The sequence below is a fragment of the Dufourea novaeangliae genome, unplaced genomic scaffold (assembly GCF_001272555.1).
Source record: "Dufourea novaeangliae isolate 0120121106 unplaced genomic scaffold, ASM127255v1 scaffold25, whole genome shotgun sequence".
NCBI classification, from domain to species: Eukaryota; Metazoa; Arthropoda; class Insecta; order Hymenoptera; family Halictidae; genus Dufourea; species Dufourea novaeangliae.
In genome coordinates this window covers 1359096-1380118 of record NW_015373901.1, presented here as the reverse complement: position 1 = coordinate 1380118, position 21023 = coordinate 1359096, and the positions used below count along the sequence as shown (strand labels likewise).

Genomic DNA, 21023 nt, shown 5'->3' with positions numbered 1-21023 from the left:
TGAATAATGCTGCTTACGATACTTTGTTTGTAAATAAAAATAGAAACTTAAAAACAATTGGTAAATGAAATATCAACGACGTTTAGATTTGAAAATAAATTGTTCTTGAAAATGCTGTTGATTTGAAGAAAAACTCACAACAATAAAATTGATTGAAAGTGATTGGTCCAATGATCACAAAACGCGTAATTCGTATAGGAAAAATAATCCAATATTCTAAGGAACGAAGAAAAGGAGTAATATATCATTCGACAATTTTAAAACTATCTATGAAAAGGAACATTAAATGAAGCTGTTGTCATGGAACACATAAAATATCAATAAAAAGAAAAATTGCGATAAAGACAAAGAAATTTGTCTAATGTTTATCTTTCATGACGAACAATTGTATACTTATTTACAAAACGATCTGAAACACACGCTATATACTGAACTTATAGAAAATGATCGATCTTAAAAACTGAAACCTTTTTGCGTTGCTTCGGTTGGTTTGAATTCCAACTGACCATCGGCTGCTGCAGGTGTTAATGTTGATTCTTCAGCATCCTACGAATAATAATTTTACGTGTAATATTGGTTCTTATTAATTAAATGTTAAGATTTCGTAGAATCTGCTTACCCCATCCGAGAAGAAAGTATCAATCATGGCAGCAGCTTTCTGATACACTTGTTCTACATCGTGTTGCTGAAGAGCCTCGAGTTTATCCAAACCGCCGACTTCTTCTATCATTATAGCTACCCGTTCAACTTCTCCCATTTTCTCCGCTGCATTCAATATGTTAGTCAAGCCATCCAAAACAACAACCACAGTCTTATAATCCTTGGCGTCTAACAAGTTACAAAACGGTACTAGCACTCCCAATTGTACCAGTTGAGCTAACTGCTGTATAGATCCACCTGAAGTTAAATTGGTTACAGCCCATGCTGCTTCTTTTTGAGATTTGAAATCTCCCTGTATCATAATAATTATAAGATTAATTATTACATTTATTAAACTACTACATATAACGCAAACAGTGTACAGTTTACATACATTTTGTAGAACGTTTATTAAAGGAGGTAGTAATCCAGCATTGATGACATGTTGAATTTGATCCATATTACCGGCTGTAATGTTACTAATAGCCCATGCTGTCTCTTTGACAATATTAATACGATGGTGTTGTAATAATACCCCCAAATGCTGTAAACCTCCTGCCGATATTATCGCGTCTGTCTGCATGTCATTGCCTGTAACTATATTTCCAACTGCACGAAGTGCTGGAGTCAAAATTGTTACTTCGCTTGAGGCAAGTAAATCTACAAGTTTTGGAATAACTCCGCTCTCCACGACCGCTTGTATTTTGCCATTCGAACCGTCAGTGAGATATGAAAGAGCCCAGCAAGCATCAGCTGTAACATTAAATTTCTGGTTAATTTCGAAATGCTAAATGTTTAAACAGTATATAGTAGTAATACTAATTTTCACTCACAAAGTATATCTTTATCTGTATTACTGAGTAAACGGTTTAATACTGGCAGTGCACTTCGTACAATTTCAAACGGAGGCGGCGGATTTTTATTGCGGCACAAATTTGATAATGTCCACACGATGTTACGAGTGAACGTCACCTACAGCAATAATAAGTTTCGATAGTAATTGCATCTACTGTAAAGCTTAAATGTTTGGAATCATTTGATATTCATAAGTTACACAAAAAAATATGTCAACCTCTTACAACTATAGCATCTCCCTAGTTCAAAATGTTAACTTAAAATCGTCATTAAAACATTCAAGTTTTCAACTCATTGAATAAGTTATCTCAAATCTTTAATCAATAGCGTACACGCAAAATTTATGTATGATTTACATACAGGAGTATCGGGTTTGATCAATTCCAATAAGAGAGGCATGGCATCATGACCAAGAACAAGATCACGAGCCATTGGTCCATCTCCAGCAATGTTTCCAAGCGCCCATACTGCTTGTTCAGCAACATTGGGTGATGCAGATTTGAGCAATGCAACTAATTTTGGTATAGCACCATGTTTTACAACAACATTGGTTTGCTCCGATGTTCCAGACGCTACATTAGTCAGTGCCCATGCTGCTTCAAATTGTAATGGAGGACTAAAAACAATTAAAAGAAAAACAATAAATAATTTATTAACTTTAATATTTAGTAAAATAAAGTTTCTGTGATGTATATGTACTTGTGATGATAGTCCAAGAATTCAACACAGCGTGGCACAATTCCACGTTCTATCATGTTATCTATAGGTGGGTTCTTTTCTTTGCTCAACATTTTTCGACATGCTTGTGTGGCTTGGAGCTGAATTGTTTGATCTGATGAGTTCATACCAGCAACAATTTCGTCTATTGATGTAGAAAGGGGTGACAAAGTTGTCTCATTAGTGGGGCTTTGTGGTTCTTGCCCTATATTAAGATTACGGCGTTTCAATAATTGTTCATCCTTCCTAGCTTTTCTCAACTCCACGGATACTTCATTTCTCCTTCTACGTGCCTCCTATAATAGCAGGTTGTATGATTATATATAATAAATGATAACATAATGAATTTATCTGCACTTGTATCCAATTTAGTGCCTATCAGATCAGTAACACATTTTTTGAATTTTTATACTTTGACTTTTCATTTAAGATATAATTCAATTAACTTACTTCATGCTTAGAATTGAATTTGAAGTTAGCCTTGCGGCCCTGATGACCCTCAATCTCTGGTGCAGGCATTTTTTTAATAGAATTGGTATGTATGTTCTCTGTAAAAAGTAAAAATATATAATAATAAGTCGATAACGTAGAGATTACATAATAAAAAAATATTTTTTGTAAATTAATTACATTATAGAACGTTGTGAAAAAAGACAAACTAGAGAACTGTCTAACATCTTAATATTACTCCACGGTATGTAGTAAAATTTCAAGAAAGAATACTAAAATTTTCAATCAATTCATTACACAGAACAAGGAAATTCGTAAAAATGTGTCTATTATCTTATAAATCACGTTTAAATAACACGCTGTTTTTAAACCTACATCTTCTAACGGTTATTTGCCATTTTTTCGCAACATTTCTATATGTCTCACAAATTATACTTAAAATACAGATTAATGTGCCGTCCGAATTAAAGAGCTTTGCTTACCGTGAATACGTCAATAAATATTAGAAGATTAAATGAAACAAATCATGAATTATCAGACACTTTATGAACTGATCGCGACCCGCGCGTCAAATGTACAATGGCTGCTCGTGAAGTTTCTTTGTACTTACATAGAACCTGTTGCTAGTGATCGGAGGACGAAAAAGAAATTATTGTTTATCTTCGTCCAATTAGAACGTTCTTCTTTGTACGACGATGACGGCATGGAAGTACGATTGGCGGACGAAACGATGAGGATGCACGATTGGTCCGTTAATATTTAACGTTCAATTTTTAAATTAAAGTCTCAATTCTCGAAATACGGTTAATAATATTTCAAGATCTTATAAAATGTATACAATTTGATATTCATAACAAATAATTTATTTATAGGCTCTTGTGATTTTATTTAATTATTATCGTTATTTATATTATATAACGAAATTTATATTACTAATACCTACTAATACCAGCTCTGCTAATACTTTACATTGGTGCTCGATTTCTCAAATTTTGTAATTTGTCCATAACTATGTAATCGTTTATGAAAGAAAACGTATTTGGAAAAATGAAGAAATATTGAAAATTATCACGATGAATCACAAAGAAATTGTTCACAAAAATGTAGGTTTGCAAAAGTAGGTTTGCCACAACAAATTTAAAAATGTAAGATATGGCTGTTTATATTACTAGGAAAACAGTATGAAGAAAGAAATTGTGTACAAATAAAGTAACCATGTCATTAGTCATTAATTATTTTAAACAAATTTTTTCCACATCTAGTATATAAATATAACCGATAGACGGAAATTTATATTAGAAGGATTGGTTCAATTTCATTTTAATGTACAAAATTATTGACGCTGTACAACAATCACATAACAAGCATTTCAAAAGAAATAAGGTTATTGAAATATTATAAATCTTATGTAAGCAATATAGTTTCATTCACTTATAGTATTGTTACTAAATATTATAATATTGAGTCTATAGTCAAAAAACATTTCCATTGTATTGTCATTGAAATATAGATAAACATTTAGCATTTACAAAATGCATGATAGCTTATTTATATCTGGTATGTTACTGTTATGTTTCACATTATTAAATTAATTTTGTAGTTCAGTTCATAACATGTGCAATATAAACTGTGAACATATTTTAAGTAAAGTATTCACTGTCTTTTGCTGGTTTCTTTCACGTGATACATGATTCCACAGTCTTCTTAACAGCATCACGTGCATATGGTATATAAGATAGGGAATACCATGTCATTGCCAATGATTGAATAATTATAAATAAAAGGGCTAATCCAGGATTTTTTAGCTGAAAATATAAACATTAGTTGAAAGTTATCATTAAAGGCACATGTACTTTGAAATTTCATAATCTTATACTTACATGTAAAGCTGCAAATAATGTCATTCCAATTGCCACAAACACTAAAACAGTTGCCACTACTCTTGTTGCAGCGAACATCTTTTTCAATTGACTGCATGGACCCATTAAAAAGCATGTGCTACAAACAAAATCGCTATTTTACTTTCAAAATAATTATACATTGCATATATTCTTATACATATAATTATTCTATAAAGTAAACATAGAAGAAAATTGAAAGAATTCTAAAAGAAATATTTTAATGATCAGAATAAACCATTAAATTACTTACAGGGAATTTCAAGAAAAAAAATATATTTGTATGAGTGTTTAGATAAAAAATGTTGAAATAAAAAGAAAATTTTATGATATTTTACCTTGCCATTGAAACAATATTCCCTATTGTATAAAACACTGCAAATACTGCAAATCCCCTGTTTAAAAAAAAAGCAAATGATCCAAGGATGGAGCAGAGTATACCAATAATAAAACAAATAGCAAAGCCCTTTATTCGAGTGGACCAACTTAATGAACTTTGGTCCATAACCTAAAAATAAAATGTTAATTTATTTTTAATCGAGATTACTATTAATAATAAACAATATTGATAAAAAATGTTGAAATCCTACATTATGTTTTTTTAAGTGCACATTCTTACCGTAAAGTCCACATCAGCCTTCCATTAACAATTGCAAGCATTCCAAATAATAGTTTTATACAATAGCAAAATAAAATTACACGTATGCAACGAATATTATTAAAAATAATACTAATTACCTGAGTAATAATACCACTTTCTTCATCGCATTGGTCATTGCCACTTAGTGCTCTCCTTAGTTTATCCATTTTCTGCATTAAATTAACCGTACGTTTTCAAAAATAATACTTTATCTGTAATACTATTTAAATTGACACGATATCGTTTCTTCATGAAACTACAAATGATCCGCCTCCCGTAAATATATGATTCATTTCAATGCTCACTTTTGATATGATAATAATTATACATTTAACTGATATTAATACAAAACATCAACAGAAGAGTATAAGTATAACCACAATATCTCATAAAGTGTTTTTTCTTCCTGGTAAAGTGAGATGTGTCACTAGTGTAATACATTGCACGAAACAGCTGTTTCCCTATGCATACATATTTACTTTGAAGTCGGTCCGAACGGGTCCGACCGAACGATTTGTATTAAAAAGTAAGTATTGTTTTTTTTTGTAAATGAATAGAAAAATATACTCAGGATGTTTTCTGTGAACATCCGCTAACATAGGTATATAATAGTAAAAATTACTTGATACAAACTAACTTCCTTATTTTCAAAAGAACGTACAATAATAAATAGGTTGTAACGACAAAGGATTTGCAGATGTGTGGTTAAATACACCTATCGTATAATAATGTATAATGAGAAGAAAAATATTAACTATTATGTAATGTAAATTGTGAACTATTTATATAACGTGCGGATTATAAATTTAAAAAATATGTATTAATTTATATATATATATTTTATGTTTATACCATACTTTTATATACATAAGATCTAAGAACTTAATCATTGTAGAATTAGAAAAATTTACATATATTTTACAATATTGTTACTGTATGTGTTGTATGCGTAACATTGTGATTTATCAATGAATAAATGAATTTTATTGATGTGTAAATGAGATTTCATTAACATAATTTGCTGCTTCGTTCTCTCCAATATCTCTTAAAATACTTTCCATATCAGCCAAAGACATTGTTGTCTGAACCTAAAAAATAATTTTTTTTATACATTATTAAAAGAAGTTACAGTATAATGGTGTGCTGCAATAAACAAACTTATAGCGTACATCGATATAATTTAAAAGAAGTAGGGATGGACTCAATGAACACTGTTGAAGTGTCTTTAAAAAATAATCAAATTTTAATCGTTTTGCTAGTTGTCTCCACCCTTGTGTTTTATCCAGAATAACAGATAATTTTTCTTTCTGTTCCGTATTTAGCAAATTTTTTTGTAATTCCTCGTCTACCACCTCCAGTTTCGTGGAAACCAAACCCATCTCGTTTGGTACCTCTCCAGTTTGGCTATTAAGAAGCTGCAGAATCTATATTAAACACATTTTTATTGTTTAGAACGTTTTACCGTGTGACTAGTAAACATATATATACGCATATAAAAAATGTAACAAATTACATCTGGTTTACTCATGGCCAAATCAAACGATGATTGTCCAGTACATTCTTCTGTGGTTTCATCGTCAGAGTCTACTTCCTGTTTCACATGTATATGTGATCCTTTTCTTTTCTCCACCTGTTGGAATTATACCAAACAGAACACATTGAGTATGTGAAAGAAATATGGTTTTCGGATAAAACATGATTAAAAATATACTCTTAAAAGAAACACATACATCATTCAATTCTCTATTATGATTCTGAATGTGTGGATCGGCCCCATATTTGATTAACAGTGCACACAATTCTTTCGCCCTTACTCCAGAATATACAACAGCAGTGTGCAAGGCAGTATTTCCACTGAAGTTTCTTTTGTTTATGGCTATATTTGTCTAGGAAAATGTAATGTAACGTTAATTTGCGTAAATAATGCTTACAAGAGTCGAACATTTTATTTTTATAAGAAATGTAGTAGAACTGTACATCCCTCTAATTTCTAAATGACAATCTACTAGTGACTTGTTTAACAACTATGCTTGTCACTTAAAATTTCAAAGTGGTGCCACACAATGGACCTGTGTGACAACTTCTAATGCAACATAAAAATTTTATTATTTGTTATTACATTTACATGGAAATGAGACCAAGTACAACAATATTTATATAATTTTAAATTATACTTCTTTCAGTACGTGCTATTAAACGAATAATATTCCACATAAGTGTAACTCAAAATTGTCCACACAAGGTTATGTATGAATTAATTTTCATAAAAAAAATCTCATAAAAGTTTCATAACAATGTAATGAAAATGAGAGAAATTTAAAATGTTAAATTAATAGTTGTCACAGCGATATGTTATACGACAATGCTTTAACTTATTCTTGATGGGCCTTGTTTTATATTCTTGTCAGGTTCACTACTTCACAACTTTTAAGTAACTGGTCCCGAGATATTTTGAAAGCGTTATTGTAATTTCGTTGAAGTAAAGATTAAGACTATACCTTTTTCAATAAATATTCAACAATTTCTTTGTGTCCACCTTCTACGGCAATGTGTAACACAGTACGACCATAAGACATGTCAGTATTATTTACATTTGCCCCAGCTTGAACAAGTAAACATACTGCATTATATGAACCTGCTTCTGCTGCAAGGTGCAATGGTGTCCATCCGGCATCGTTATGAGTTTCAGTGTCAACTTTTTTTTCTGACAGTAAAGCGTCCACACAAGCAGCTGCTTGGGGGTCTAAAATGTATACAAATGTATAATTAAATGATAAAACTTTAATTTATCTTTCAACTTACTTTTTACAGCAGCGTGTAATGGAGAGCATCCATGTTCATCCGATTGATTTGGATCGGCTCCTAACATCAGTAGTGCTTTTGTAATTTCCGGTTGATTTTGTAAAACCGCATAATGCAATGGTGTCTAGTAAATAAAATTCATTTTTCAATATAAAATGTAATAACCAAACATATTAAAGTAATTATAGTAAGAAATAATTTAATTTAATTGATCGTATTGAAAAAACATTTACTTTTCCAGAGCTATTCTGTTCATTGACAAGCGTCTTACAATCCTTATCAGTGCTTATCAACATTAGTATATACTTGACGATATCGCGTTGACCATATCGTAGTGCTGCATGCAACGGCGAATCTCCATATGTGGAACGATTTCTAAGTAGCTTTCGTACATGTTCTTCGGTACTTTTTGAATCCATTTTTATGCATTTCGTAACTTCGACAAGTATACTTTTAGGGAACATTATGTCATCTTCGTACTATAAAGTAAAATTTGTTGTATTATTCATTTGTTTCATAATGAAATGTATTAAATGAGGTGTTAAATTATTAAAGAACAACGCATACATACCCGTTTAGATGATGGACCATCAGCGGTTAACATATTCTCATCATTGCACTCAACATATTTTAGATAACCTGCAAAAACTAGCTGGTGAAAAATATGAAAATAATTTTTAAAAATCGCAATTTATGGAGTCATGCTTCATGCTTACCCTCAATGTCCATATGATTAAGAAACTCTTTTGCCTCTGGTGAAGAACTATTCTCTAATAACATCCTTTGTAATTCTTTAGACACTTCTCCACTATCACCACTTAAGTTTGCAGATATATTTCCTGGTTCAACATTAAAAGTTGGTAATATATATGATAACTCAGTACTTCCAGAATGTGACATTCGTTGCCGCTTCCTGCCTGTGCATTAATGTACTATTAATTTTGTTTTAAGTTTGTAGTAACCATTTTGATCATTTAAGTTACCTATAACTCTATCACTTGGTTTATAAGTAAAATTCATTGGCTCCGAACAGTCAGAATCGGACGGTCGTTCCAATTGTATGAATACTTCTTTTGATGATGTAATATTCTGATCTCTATATGGTGGTGTTCTACGAAAACAAAATATACAAAATTATCTCATGACATAATTTCGAAAACTTTACATACGCTAATTACTGAAGTACCGAAATACAATTGCAAATTGATGGTGTACATCCAATTCTGAAAAACGTCCATATGCACACCAAATTTCATTGTCATCCTCATTTACTTCAAAAAATTTGATTCTTATATTCTCTGTAATAAAAAAATGTATGAATTAAAAATAATTCATTTCTCATTCTTTCCTACAATTTACATTAAAAAAGCATACTCACTTCTCCCTACTTTCTCTACAAGTAAAAAGACTTCCTCTCCTCCATCAGCACTGCTAGTATATTTGTCCATTCGGCATATCTTAAGTTCCCCTGTCAATGCACTTTCTAATACATTACAAATATTACTTCAAAAAATTTTTTCCGATGTAAAATATTTTAATATATTTAGAGTGGTATTTGCACTTACTGAGATTATTAATAGCATGTGAGTAAACAGGTTCTGTTAACGGTATCATAACATCACGTTCATCCAAAAGAAATGCTTGAAAACATAGTGCAACAGTGTTTAAATTCACAGATTTTTGGTAGCATTCAACATCAGCTTTGATCTACAACATGAAGTGTTCATTAAGGTGAAAATCTACATTAAATTTGGCTTATATATTTAAGCTATCACAATATATTGCATATATTATTAAAAAAAAACATACTTGTGCTTCTTCCCGAGTACTCAGAGTTGCACTTGCGTGTTTTCTTTTATTCTTCTCCAATGCTTCTTTCCGCATTTTTTTAATAAGTTCCTCTCTAACATGTTTTCTGGCTGTGTGTATAATTCCCATTCCATGGAATCTATATGTTTTACAATTAATAACAAATGGAGAACAATAAAAAAAATAGTAAATGTCATTGTTGATGCTACTTAAGATAGATGTAATATCACAAATCTAATTTATACATAAAATATAACATACGTTGCAATAAACCGATTTTCTGGAGTGACCTTAATGTCATGTGGATCATCACAATCAACACCATCTACTCTACGCACCAATCTATGGGCATGAGGTATTCTATGACCCTCATCAGATGTAACTAGTGTACATCGTATTACAGCACTGGTAGGACAATTATGTAACTAAAAAATATAAAGTGGTCTATCAGCTACTAAAAGAAGGCTATAATTTTTAGAAAATTGTATCATGTTCTTGAAAAAACTAAGAAGCATATAAAATAAAATAAATTGAACAATCCATAACTAGTTGCTTTATTGCTTCAATTTTATCAATGCACATACTTGGACTGTTGGTGCATGCTTATTACGACTACTACCAGAATTTGTGCCTACTAAACTTCCATGTGTTCCTATCATTTCTGACTTATATCGAAATCTAAATTTTTCAACTGGTTGCTCCAAAATTTTAATATATGGTTCACCAATCACTAAAAAAGTAGAACATAAAAAATTTCACATTTCTTAAACACAGTTTTTTTCACTGTTCATAAATAATACTAAAAAATTGATATATATATGTATATATATACCTGTAACATCTTTCAAAGACGCCATACAATCAATATCATGCATTGGTGATAAAGAAGATGATATAGGTGAAGCAGCACTTGTTCCTTGTGATCCATTAAATGGACTAAACATACCTTGATTGTTCATTGTCTGTAAATCTTGAAAACAAAAAAATACACACAACATTACTCAATACCAATTAAGATAAATTAAAATGTAAAGTAAATATTAAAAGAATATTATAACACCAATGATACGATGTGTGATATTATTGTTATATGAAAGTGTCCATGCACCAGTTTCATTCTTTGAATGAACTATTAATTTATTTATTAAACTGAAATTACGATCAAACTGACAATCATTCGGTATTAGTGTAGACAAACACACTTTTATTAATAAATTCATTTTAAATATTCAGGGAAATATAAAAAATTACCGTGTCCATAAGGAAAATAATCCTGGTTTTCAGATACATTTTGGAAGACCATGTAATTTTCGAAAACCTCGGGCATTGTGTACTGCTTTATTGATGCCACGCAACGAAACAAACATTCACTATATCAGTTACAAAGAAACTGATAAACAAAAATTTTGGAACAGAAATCGTTATGTCTAAACTTTCTCAAAGTGAACAAATTGTTACTATCCAGTAAGAGTCTGTAGACATTCCGCGTACTCACCGTACATGAATATCGCAACTTATCTCGATAATGCGTCAGTATATAACCTTGAGTGCAGTTGTAGGTTTTTCCCCGTCGTAGAAACGGTAGAAACCCAGTGTCACCAGTGTTGTTAACCAATCATTCTGTACGGAGGAGTAGTTGGGAGGAGTTATCCGTAAAGAAGGATCGTATCAACGCATCAACAACCCCGTGCACGTTTACGTACAGAACAGAAAATCTTCTGTTATCTGTTAATTCCTAACGTATAATAAATATTCCTTTTATATTGCTATTAATGATTACAATTACTTTCATCGTTGCAACTATCACCTTTCGTTGACTACGATTCCTCCTTACTAGATTATACTTTCTTTCATTATGGCTTTCGTAAGTTTTATTGCAAATATCAACGAAAGAATGACACATAAAACTTCACAAATTATGTATAAATAAGGAAGACATTTTGATTTGTAACAACATTCATTTGTTAATTACGAATACATTTTTTTATTTATTTCAGCTAGAATTCATTTAAATACAATATTATTATGCATATAATATTTCAACTTAATTCGAAATATTTTTACAGCTACATGGTCACCATGAACCCAAGGAACAAAGAATTTCATCGACAACTTTTTCCGTACTCAAAGTAGAGCATTACTACCATAAAAAAAAATGAATAGAAAAATATGTACTATTTCCGTACAATACAAATTCCTAATATTTGTTCCAAAACTTACAAACAATTCATTAAAATGATTATTTACATATTTTAATAAAAATTTACTTTACTTATGATTCTGAGTACTTTTCAATTAATTCTATATTCCTATACATATACATAACTAATATAAAGCTGTATACTGATTTTTCCATTTTCATTCATTTTTGCATACATTCATGACATTAGTAGCAGAGACTTGTGCTGTATTGTCAAAGAAGTATATATAGTACATGTACATAAATACATAATAATATAACAGTATCAATGATAATTGTTAAATTATAATGATAATTTATTTTTATTAAACGAGAATTCATGTCCTGATAAAATTTTCGACGTTATCGAGTTTAAAGATGGCAATTATAATACTCAAATGTATCATAAGAGGTAATTAAACGTATGTAGACGGGACTATATCTTTCAGACTAACACTATCGAACTGGAGTGGTGGGGGCTAACCTGGTGAGATATTGTGTGTATATATATATTAGAAAGGCAAGTTACGTGGTGTCAGCAACGCATTTGTTACACTTCAGTCGCGAGCTTTGGTCTTTATATCTTATGTTAACGATGTCGGTTAAACACGAAAAAATTGGTATTATTGGCAGGTAACAAGATTTCATTAATTCAAATACAATTAAAATGTAAACAATTTTTTATATTTCCAAGTTTTCTATTGAACATACGCTATACTTGCTTATTTACAAATGTATTTTATTCCGGCATCTAATGTTATTATTAATCATAATCAGTAACAATCAATATATACATTTAATTTTGGATATATATAAATTTAAAATACTGTGTCCTGTATTTAATATTTTTCAGTGGTTCTCATTCACGTAATATTAATTGATAATGTATCCATGCTCTTATGACTGTACGTTTCCAACTACAATAAATGAGAATGTTATTTCTTAAGAATTATTTGCTATAACTTCTTCATTCAACTATAACTGGATGTATAATTATATGATATATTAATAAGGATAACTATGTTGAAAGTTTTATAACGTGTTACTTATAAAAATTCGAAATCTGTATATATATCGCAAGCCGATTTTATTCGACTGTTCATTTAAAATGTCAAAGAAATGATACCCTGTAGTAGTTTACTGTAGATAAGATAACAACAGAAAACTTAAATGATAACAGCAAAGATCATGTAATACGTCTCACAAATATTAATCTAAAATTATCGTTTAAGGTACATGATTTAAAATAAAGTAATTCTAAGATGGTAGTAGCTATTTTATTTAATTAATTTTTATTTTACAGTGTATTAATTGTTTAATCATTATTTTAGCGGCTTAATTGGTCGTAGCTGGGCTATGCTTTTTGCAAGCGTAGGATATGAAGTAATTATTTACGATATTGTACAAGAGCAAATTACGAAGGCTCTTGAAGACATTCAGCAGCAATTGAAACGTCTTGAAAATAGCGGTCTTTTACGAGGTTCACTTACCGCGGATCAACAAATTCAATTAATTAAAGGTTTGCCTGTTATTTATGATTCATAAGTACTTGAAATTGCAGTTACTATTGACATTACAAGTTGTTTCCGAATATTCGTTAATCGAATCATAAAATATTACAAATAGGGTCATCAAATTTGACCGAAACTGTAAAGGGGGCTAAGCTTGTTCAAGAATGTGTACCTGAGAACTTACCAATGAAACTGAAACTCTACAATGAACTTGACAGTATAGTCGACGACAAAGTAATTCTGTCCTCTTCTACGTCTACATTCCGCCCTTCGTTGATTAGCGAGAAATTAAAACATCGTGGTCAATTACTTGTGTCGCACCCGGTATGTACATATTCAAATAAGACCGACTGAATTTATAGTAAAAAAAAGTATTTATGAATAATTAATTATTCGTGGTACTATGCATATAGGTGAATCCCCCATACTATGTGCCGCTGGTAGAAATTGTTCCTGCACCATGGACTCGACCTGAACTACTAACACAGGTGAAAGCTATAATGACTGAAATAGGCCAAACACCTGTTGTATTTAATAAAGAACTTGATGGATTTGCGCTTAACCGTATACAGTATGTAAAGCAGTTATACTAATATATTGTGTCAAGGAGAATGTACCTATTTACCAAAAAAACCATGTACACTTAGATACGCGATTTTGAACGAAGCATGGAGATTGGTAGCTGATGGCGTATTAAGCGCGAAAGATGTAGATGCAGTTATGAGCGAGGGTCTTGGAATGCGATACGCCTTCCTTGGTGCCTTTGAAGCCGCACATTTAAATGCTGAAGGTAAACTTTATTACTTACAAAGAAAAAAATAGAAAAATTTATTGAACTATTTTATGATATTTGTCCTTTCAGGAATGAAGAAATATTGCGAAACATACAAAAATTCGATCTACGATACCAGCATGACTTTCGGTCCAACTCCTAAATTTGAAGGCGAGATGGCAGAAAAGATTAGTAATGAGCTTAATGAAATGTGCCCATTAAACAAACTTCAAGAGAGACGTGCCTGGAGAGACGAAGCTTTGACCAAACTATCTGTATTAAAGAAAGAACTGAATAAAAAAGTATAAGTTACTAATGAATTATTGAAACAATATTGTGTAAAAAGTATAAATATTTTACAATTTTTTTGTTTTAAATAAAGATACAAGTTATGGGAATTTAAGTACTTTACTGTTAAATGGAATAGTGCTTAATTGAAGCACACGATTTTAAAGAAAATAAAGACCCTAGTTGCACAGAATTTTTTTTAATATAAAAAAAATTATATAAAAATAAAATATCAAACTGTATGACTATAAGTAACTTCAACTTTTTGAGGTGGGTTAAAATATATCCCACCATGCATAAAACGTTAAGCAAAAGGTGGGACAGTTTTTAACCCACCTAACCCTAAAGAGTTAATAGACTAGTATAAAATAATAATCAGGTATGATTGAAAGATGCATATTTTAAACATAAAGTTTATTTTATTTATATCGTGTCAGAATTTAACGTTTTCCTCCAACACGTGGTGCAGATTTTTGTGTTACTTTCGCAGCTTTATGTTTTGGTGCAGGCTTAGCCTTAGGAGCAACAACTGCTTTCTTTGTTGCTTTTGCTGCTTTCTTCTGTTCCTTGGCAGCTCTAAAATCAGAGATCGAAGCAAATTAAGTAACTGAAGAACTTAGAGGTCACAGAATATGATGTTATAGAATTTGTATGAACCCGCAAAAGCCAGACAGTGTGAACATTAACTAACAATTCTGGGTGAAGCAGTCCAATTGATCTAAGACATACTGAAATCTAACGTGTTGTGAGATATCACGTCAAAGGAACAGATGTCTATAATATTAATATTTCTGAACAATTAAAAACTATAATAATAAATATATGTACATAGTTGTTATGAAAACAAACTGTACTTACTTAATTGCCTGATCTCTTTGTGCTTTACGAATTTCTGGTTTCATATTACGTTTAGCTAAGATATCTGTAAGAGATGCACCAACAATGGCACGCTGAAATTTCTGAGTACGCCTTGTTCTCTTCTTTGCTTGCTCTTCCTCCTGACCTTTCTTGTGCTTCCGCCTACAACATTGCATTGTTTTAAGATCTGTTCTTTAATTTCAGAGATTTCTCAGAACAAAAATAGTAATACCTGTATAGTACAGTCCATGTAACTTTCCTAGGATTACGCCTCATTAAATGTGCGGACTCACATTTTGAGTTCAAGAAAGTGAATGTCTGAAAGCATCATAGAGGTTAAAATTGACACATGAATACAAACTAAACAAAATATTAATTTTATTGAGTATTAAACACTTATGGTGATAAGTATTCAGACTTACTGCAATAAATATATATGAATTAAATTTCACTTACTTTTCCATCCACTTTAACCATGGTTTTACCATGACCAGGATATATTTTATATCCACTATACGCGCAAAGACCGATCCTGGAAAGATGGACAACATGTTCATTAACAATATTTGGATGATGCGATTATTTATGCACATTGAAAACATTTTTAAAGATTGCACTACATTTCATGGATATTTAATATGCTAAAAATCTTCACTTACTTCATCTTGAATTATCACGAAAAGAAGGATGCGACAAAAATGGCCGATCCCCTCCACTTCAACGCGTTCAAAACGTAACTGTTACCAACATTACGGAACCAATATTTTCGTAATTTACAAATAAAACGTAATTATTTCAAAGTTGAGGAACGAAAACAGATTAATAAATGCAATAAAATGTAGGTACATGGATTTATTTAGAACATTTCAACAAGCTGATGGAGTGCATGGAACTCTCAAATGTTCCTAAGATATCTTATTGACCAGTAGTTAGGACATATTCCTGTAGACGACGTAACTGATGTTTTCAGAATTCCTTTATTATAGTTAAGTACTCTGTGTCACTTGTGTATTGTAATATGATTGTAATATATGCATTATTTGACGATGTTTGACAATACACGTGCGTGATGTGTGCCAAATGAAATGATACTTGTTATAAAACTGAAAAACCTGTAACTCTGAAAATCGAATAATATTTTCAACATTATCCAACACTTAAACTGTAAATATATTGTGATTTACTTGTGAAACCTGTCAACGAAAGCACGTGCAAGGTGATTCACACTTAAGGTTATTTCTGTAGTATTTGTAGTCATTAAAATATACTTTGATATATTTATATAGCTTTAGGATGAAAGACACAGATATTATAGGGTTCGCCAACCCCAATCTAGCGAACGAAAATGATGAAGAGGATGAAATCACAAAAATTAAGAAGAAAGTATGTAAAAAGTCGGGAGGATTTCAGTCCATGGCCCTTAGTTTTCCAGTGTTAAAAGGAATATTGAAACGTGGATATAAAATACCAACACCTATCCAACGAAAGGTAAATTGTATGAATTTTATGAAAAACATTATGAAATGATTAATTCCTTGATGACAAGTGGAATGTAATAGAAACTTTACTGTTTATCTAAAACTTTACTATTTCAAATAGAGTATGATGTAATCACATTAAAGAATAAATGTATGTAAAAGTTAAGTCCTATATATATTAGATTGATAGATGATCATTAAGGGATTAATGCTTATGTCCATCTATAAAGTTTGATGAAATTGTGTTTTATAGACTATTCCTTTGGCTTTGGAAGGTCGTGATGTAGTAGCTATGGCAAGAACAGGTAGTGGAAAGACTGCTTGCTTCTTAATTCCTTTGTTTGAAAAATTAAAAGCAAGACAAGCAAAAGCTGGTGCAAGAGCTTTAATCTTATCACCTACTCGTGAGCTAGCATTACAAACATTAAAATTCATAAAGGAAATAGGAAAATTCACTGGCTTAAAAGCATCTGTTATTTTGGGAGGTGATAGTATGGAAAATCAGTTTACTGCAATTCATGGAAGTCCTGATATATTGGTTGCAACACCAGGAAGATTTCTACACATATGTATCGAGATGGATTTGCAGTTGAATAGCATTGAATACGTTGTTTTTGATGAAGCTGATAGGTGAGAATAAAGTGTAATAATGTCTTTACTCTAATAAGTTACACAAATTGTATTTTATAAATTGTTTTATAGGTTATTTGAGATGGGTTTTGGAGAACAAATTAATGAAATTACAAACAGATTACCAGAGTCCAGGCAAACATTACTATTTTCTGCAACACTACCTAAAGTTCTGGTTGATTTTGCAAAGGCAGGATTAAGTGATCCTGTTTTATTGCGTTTAGATGTAGAAAGCAAAATACCTGAACAATTAGCACTTTCATTTATAGTATGCCGGCCAGAAGAAAAACTAGCTGTACTATTATGTTTATTAAAGAGCGTTATTAAAAGTGATTCCCAAATAGTAATATTTGCTGCAACACAGCATCATGTAGAATATATTCATCAGGTATTTAAAAAAAATATATGACTATACCTTCATACAGCATATACATTATGTATATTTTATTACTTAGGTGTTAGATAAGGCAGGAATTTCTAACACATTCATTTATTCAAACTTGGACCCATCGGCTAGAAAAATTAATGCAGCCAAATTTCAAAATAACAAAGTTAGGGCACTCGTAGTAACAGATGTTGCTGCTCGAGGTTTAGATATTCCACATTTGGATAATGTGATAAATTTCAATTTTCCTGCCAAATCAAAACTTTTTGTACATAGAGTAGGTAAGCGATTATTTTCTTTAGCATTTTGTAAAGTTATGATTATATATAATCGGTTTTGATAACAGGTCGTTGTGCAAGAGCTGGTCGATCTGGAACTGCATACAATATTATAAGCCCAGATGAACATGCTTACCTTGTTGATTTACATCTTTTCCTTGGTCGTCCCTTGTTCATTATTACACCCTCTGGATCTATGGAGAATACAGAGGGTGCTATAGGTAAAATGCCACAAGAAATGATAGAAGAAGAACTTGCTCAATTAATAAATTGGCAGAACAGTTCCACAGATTTAGTACGTGCATCTAAAACATCGTTAAAATAACATTTGAATTAAAAAAGAATCATGTATTTAATCCACACTCGATACGCGTGTTTTAATCGTAATATTTCGTAAAATTTATTTATAGCAAAATATGGAAACAGTTTGTGACAATGCATATAAACAGTATATTAGATCTCGACCGGCAGCATCTTCTGAAAGTATTAAGAGAGTGAAGGAATTGCATATTGGTGAAGCAGGTGTTATACCAGAATATTCTGATGTTTCTTCTAACACAAGAAATTTATTATCAAAGATGCTGAGTTATAGACCACAGGGAGTACGTACATGTATAAAATTTATATAAACCATTATATAATTAATTGTTAAGTATTAATATTTGTCTGTAATAGACAATATTCGAAATCGGAGCGAAAGCATCTTCAACTGACTATCAAGTGATGAAAACTAAACGATCGCTTCATAAGCAAAGTATTGTGAATTTTCATAGAAAAGCAGAGGAACTAGAAGCTAAAAAGAAATTAGGAGGTAAATACGATTACAAATAGGGAAATGTATATTTGATAAAAACTATGAGTTTAATAGTGGTATCTTTTGGTGGTCCCTTTTTATAGAACAGTCCAAAACGGTGAATCTCCCATCGAGTACAAATGACGAGATTAACTCAGCATTTAACACAGTTATTTTGCCAAAGAAAAGAAATGTTGACGACTTGTATAAACCTTCTAAAAAGAAAAAACGATCTACAACAAAGGATGAAGAGTTCTTTATTCCCTATGCTGCCCCAGATAGACACACAGAAGAAGGGTAAGATAAATAATTATTTTTTCTTGTAAATAAATAAACCACATGTATATGTGTGTGTTATAGATTAGCAGTCAACTCATTCAATACTGAAGCAGACAAAGTTCAGATGGATCTAACCGCAGATAATGAGGAATCGCAGCGTCTTCAGACACAAATTAAGAAGTGGGATAGGAAAAAGAAGAAAATGGTCACAATTAATAACGTATGCATTCTATATTTTTGACAAATTTTTCATATTGTCTATAAATTCTATAAATCTTTATCCTTTTTATTTCTCCTGAAGGACCGAAAGATCAACAAAATACGAACAGAATCAGGCGTTTGGATTCCGGCTAGTTATAAAACGAATCGTTATTCAGCCTGGAAAGAGAAAAGTAAAGTTGATGCCGCAAATGACGACGATAGCGACGAAGAAGAGCCTGCACAAATGCAAAAACGTATGTGACACAATAATGTTTGAAAAATTTCATAATATGTATAGACGCTACAACATTTTTCTGTACTTTCCAGTGCTAACGACCGCTAATACGCATTGGGCACGTCATAATAAAAAACTGAAGGAGAAGATTCAGTCAAACAAAGAACTGAAACGACCAGAGCAAATTCTAAAGGCACGCAAATTGCTGGAACGAAAGCGTAACAGAAACGGCAAAAAGAACCGCAAGGGTCAGAAGAACAGGGGGAAAAAACGATAAAATACAATTCTCTTTGTTATTGTATACTAACTGTTAATGTGTAATACATTTGGCAATATAAATAATAATTTTTCACTGTCGGCCTTTAATTATCCTTCAATCAATCGAATGTTTTACAAATCATAATCATTATGTAGTTTCGTAAAAACTATTACATATTCAACAAAATATTACTTAAACGTAACTTATTAATATTAACACAATGCTACTTTAAATGTTTTTCAGAAATAATGTTTCTTAAAACCGAAGGATATTTTAAACTCTCGTTTGTTACGTGGATATGTTTAAACAATACTATGAAGAAAAAAACGAGTATATGCAAGCAAGTAAAGTTACATTATGTTTTTTGGGGAACTGTAATTTTAAAACGTGACAATCGACAGAAATTGAAAATATCAGGATGAATCCCCGCTTGCGGTTCGATTACAGGGTATTATACAATTTCAGAAGATTTCCGTTGCATCATTGCGAATACTTTGCGTAATTACTGGGTTCCAAGTTAGAAACTTATTACGAGAAGTTGGTCGTTGATTTTCAACGAAATGATCGAGAAGCCTCGGAAAGTTTCGCGGCGGAGTCGAAACGAACGCGAGGCTTTCAGGCGCCGCGCGTTATCTTTACGAAGAACATTAAAACATCGTGTAAATATTTGAAAACGTATTGGTCTCCTTTTCTCGAGTATACACCACATTCCTGATTATACAACGTTAAAGTTCATTTAACGTTTACATTGATTATTCTCAGTCTTCGATTGTTCCGTTATTGTGTTTCCGGTACCGAAAAACTGAATTGAATTGTCCAGAACGAAATGTACCGATATATCATTAAGTTATCGCCATTCAAATCCCCTCGTGTCGAGATTTATTAATACTTTTCCAAATAACCTGGCATCTGGTATTTCTACAGTGTGACACGAATCATTCGTTCCTTTTTTTTCACTTTTTAAAAATAGTGTGGATAGATTCCCATTTGTTTTCCAAATATCCTTTCGTGCGTCAATTGCCAGAGAGCTGCAGAAACGGCCCCCTTTGGGGGAAGCATTTAGTCGT

General features: G+C 31.4%; 6 protein-coding genes across 7 annotated transcripts; 2 read left to right on the top strand and 4 right to left on the bottom strand.

The window, feature by feature from the left end:
- Nucleotides 1–232: 232 nt before the first annotated feature.
- Nucleotides 233–3233, bottom strand: LOC107193677 (importin subunit alpha). The gene is made up of 8 exons (XM_015583168.1): nucleotides 3144–3233; nucleotides 2662–2759; nucleotides 2194–2507; nucleotides 1855–2110; nucleotides 1473–1611; nucleotides 1034–1392; nucleotides 620–952; nucleotides 233–546 (listed from the first exon to the last, which is right to left on the bottom strand). Exons 2-8 carry the CDS (start codon nucleotides 2728–2730, stop codon nucleotides 454–456), a joined length of 1563 nt encoding a protein of 520 aa, XP_015438654.1. The 5' UTR covers nucleotides 2731–2759; nucleotides 3144–3233; the 3' UTR covers nucleotides 233–453.
- Nucleotides 3234–4331: 1098 nt separating this feature from the next.
- LOC107193686 (vesicle transport protein SFT2B) lies at nucleotides 4332–5673 on the bottom strand. Its single transcript, XM_015583177.1, has 4 exons — nucleotides 5298–5673; nucleotides 4898–5067; nucleotides 4542–4659; nucleotides 4332–4466 (listed from the first exon to the last, which is right to left on the bottom strand). The coding sequence occupies exons 1-4, from the start codon at nucleotides 5373–5375 to the stop codon at nucleotides 4338–4340; spliced, it is 495 nt and encodes a 164-aa protein (XP_015438663.1). The 5' UTR covers nucleotides 5376–5673; the 3' UTR covers nucleotides 4332–4337.
- A 472-nt stretch (nucleotides 5674–6145) lies between these two features.
- Nucleotides 6146–11325, bottom strand: LOC107193668 (nuclear factor NF-kappa-B p110 subunit). Its single transcript, XM_015583157.1, has 18 exons — nucleotides 11062–11325; nucleotides 10643–10780; nucleotides 10395–10540; nucleotides 10072–10235; nucleotides 9811–9949; nucleotides 9567–9708; nucleotides 9380–9484; nucleotides 9188–9299; nucleotides 8985–9112; nucleotides 8718–8918; nucleotides 8573–8640; nucleotides 8235–8480; nucleotides 8002–8125; nucleotides 7698–7942; nucleotides 6930–7085; nucleotides 6713–6829; nucleotides 6369–6623; nucleotides 6146–6287 (listed from the first exon to the last, which is right to left on the bottom strand). Exons 1-18 carry the CDS (start codon nucleotides 11135–11137, stop codon nucleotides 6183–6185), a joined length of 2667 nt encoding a protein of 888 aa, XP_015438643.1. The 5' UTR covers nucleotides 11138–11325; the 3' UTR covers nucleotides 6146–6182.
- A 1123-nt stretch (nucleotides 11326–12448) lies between these two features.
- LOC107193689 (lambda-crystallin homolog) lies at nucleotides 12449–14589 on the top strand. 2 transcript variants are annotated; one of them, XM_015583182.1, is made up of 6 exons: nucleotides 12449–12476; nucleotides 13321–13508; nucleotides 13616–13824; nucleotides 13914–14071; nucleotides 14148–14290; nucleotides 14363–14589. In XM_015583182.1, the coding sequence occupies exons 2-6, from the start codon at nucleotides 13346–13348 to the stop codon at nucleotides 14578–14580; spliced, it is 891 nt and encodes a 296-aa protein (XP_015438668.1). In that variant the 5' UTR covers nucleotides 12449–12476; nucleotides 13321–13345; the 3' UTR covers nucleotides 14581–14589. The 2 variants fall into 2 exon arrangements, with proteins under 2 accessions (XP_015438668.1, XP_015438667.1); XM_015583181.1 differs by lacking the exon at nucleotides 12449–12476 and adding an exon at nucleotides 12538–12622.
- A 384-nt stretch (nucleotides 14590–14973) lies between these two features.
- LOC107193678 (60S ribosomal protein L24) lies at nucleotides 14974–16129 on the bottom strand. The gene is made up of 5 exons (XM_015583169.1): nucleotides 16078–16129; nucleotides 15875–15950; nucleotides 15651–15736; nucleotides 15419–15580; nucleotides 14974–15136 (listed from the first exon to the last, which is right to left on the bottom strand). Exons 1-5 carry the CDS (start codon nucleotides 16080–16082, stop codon nucleotides 15001–15003), a joined length of 465 nt encoding a protein of 154 aa, XP_015438655.1. The 5' UTR covers nucleotides 16083–16129; the 3' UTR covers nucleotides 14974–15000.
- A 326-nt stretch (nucleotides 16130–16455) lies between these two features.
- On the top strand, nucleotides 16456–19974 carry LOC107193640 (ATP-dependent RNA helicase DDX54). The gene is made up of 12 exons (XM_015583129.1): nucleotides 16456–16634; nucleotides 16705–16906; nucleotides 17150–17526; nucleotides 17599–17914; nucleotides 17982–18192; nucleotides 18258–18484; nucleotides 18600–18791; nucleotides 18865–19000; nucleotides 19087–19279; nucleotides 19343–19481; nucleotides 19563–19716; nucleotides 19790–19974. Exons 2-12 carry the CDS (start codon nucleotides 16712–16714, stop codon nucleotides 19972–19974), a joined length of 2325 nt encoding a protein of 774 aa, XP_015438615.1. The 5' UTR covers nucleotides 16456–16634; nucleotides 16705–16711.
- Nucleotides 19975–21023: the final 1049 nt, after the last annotated feature.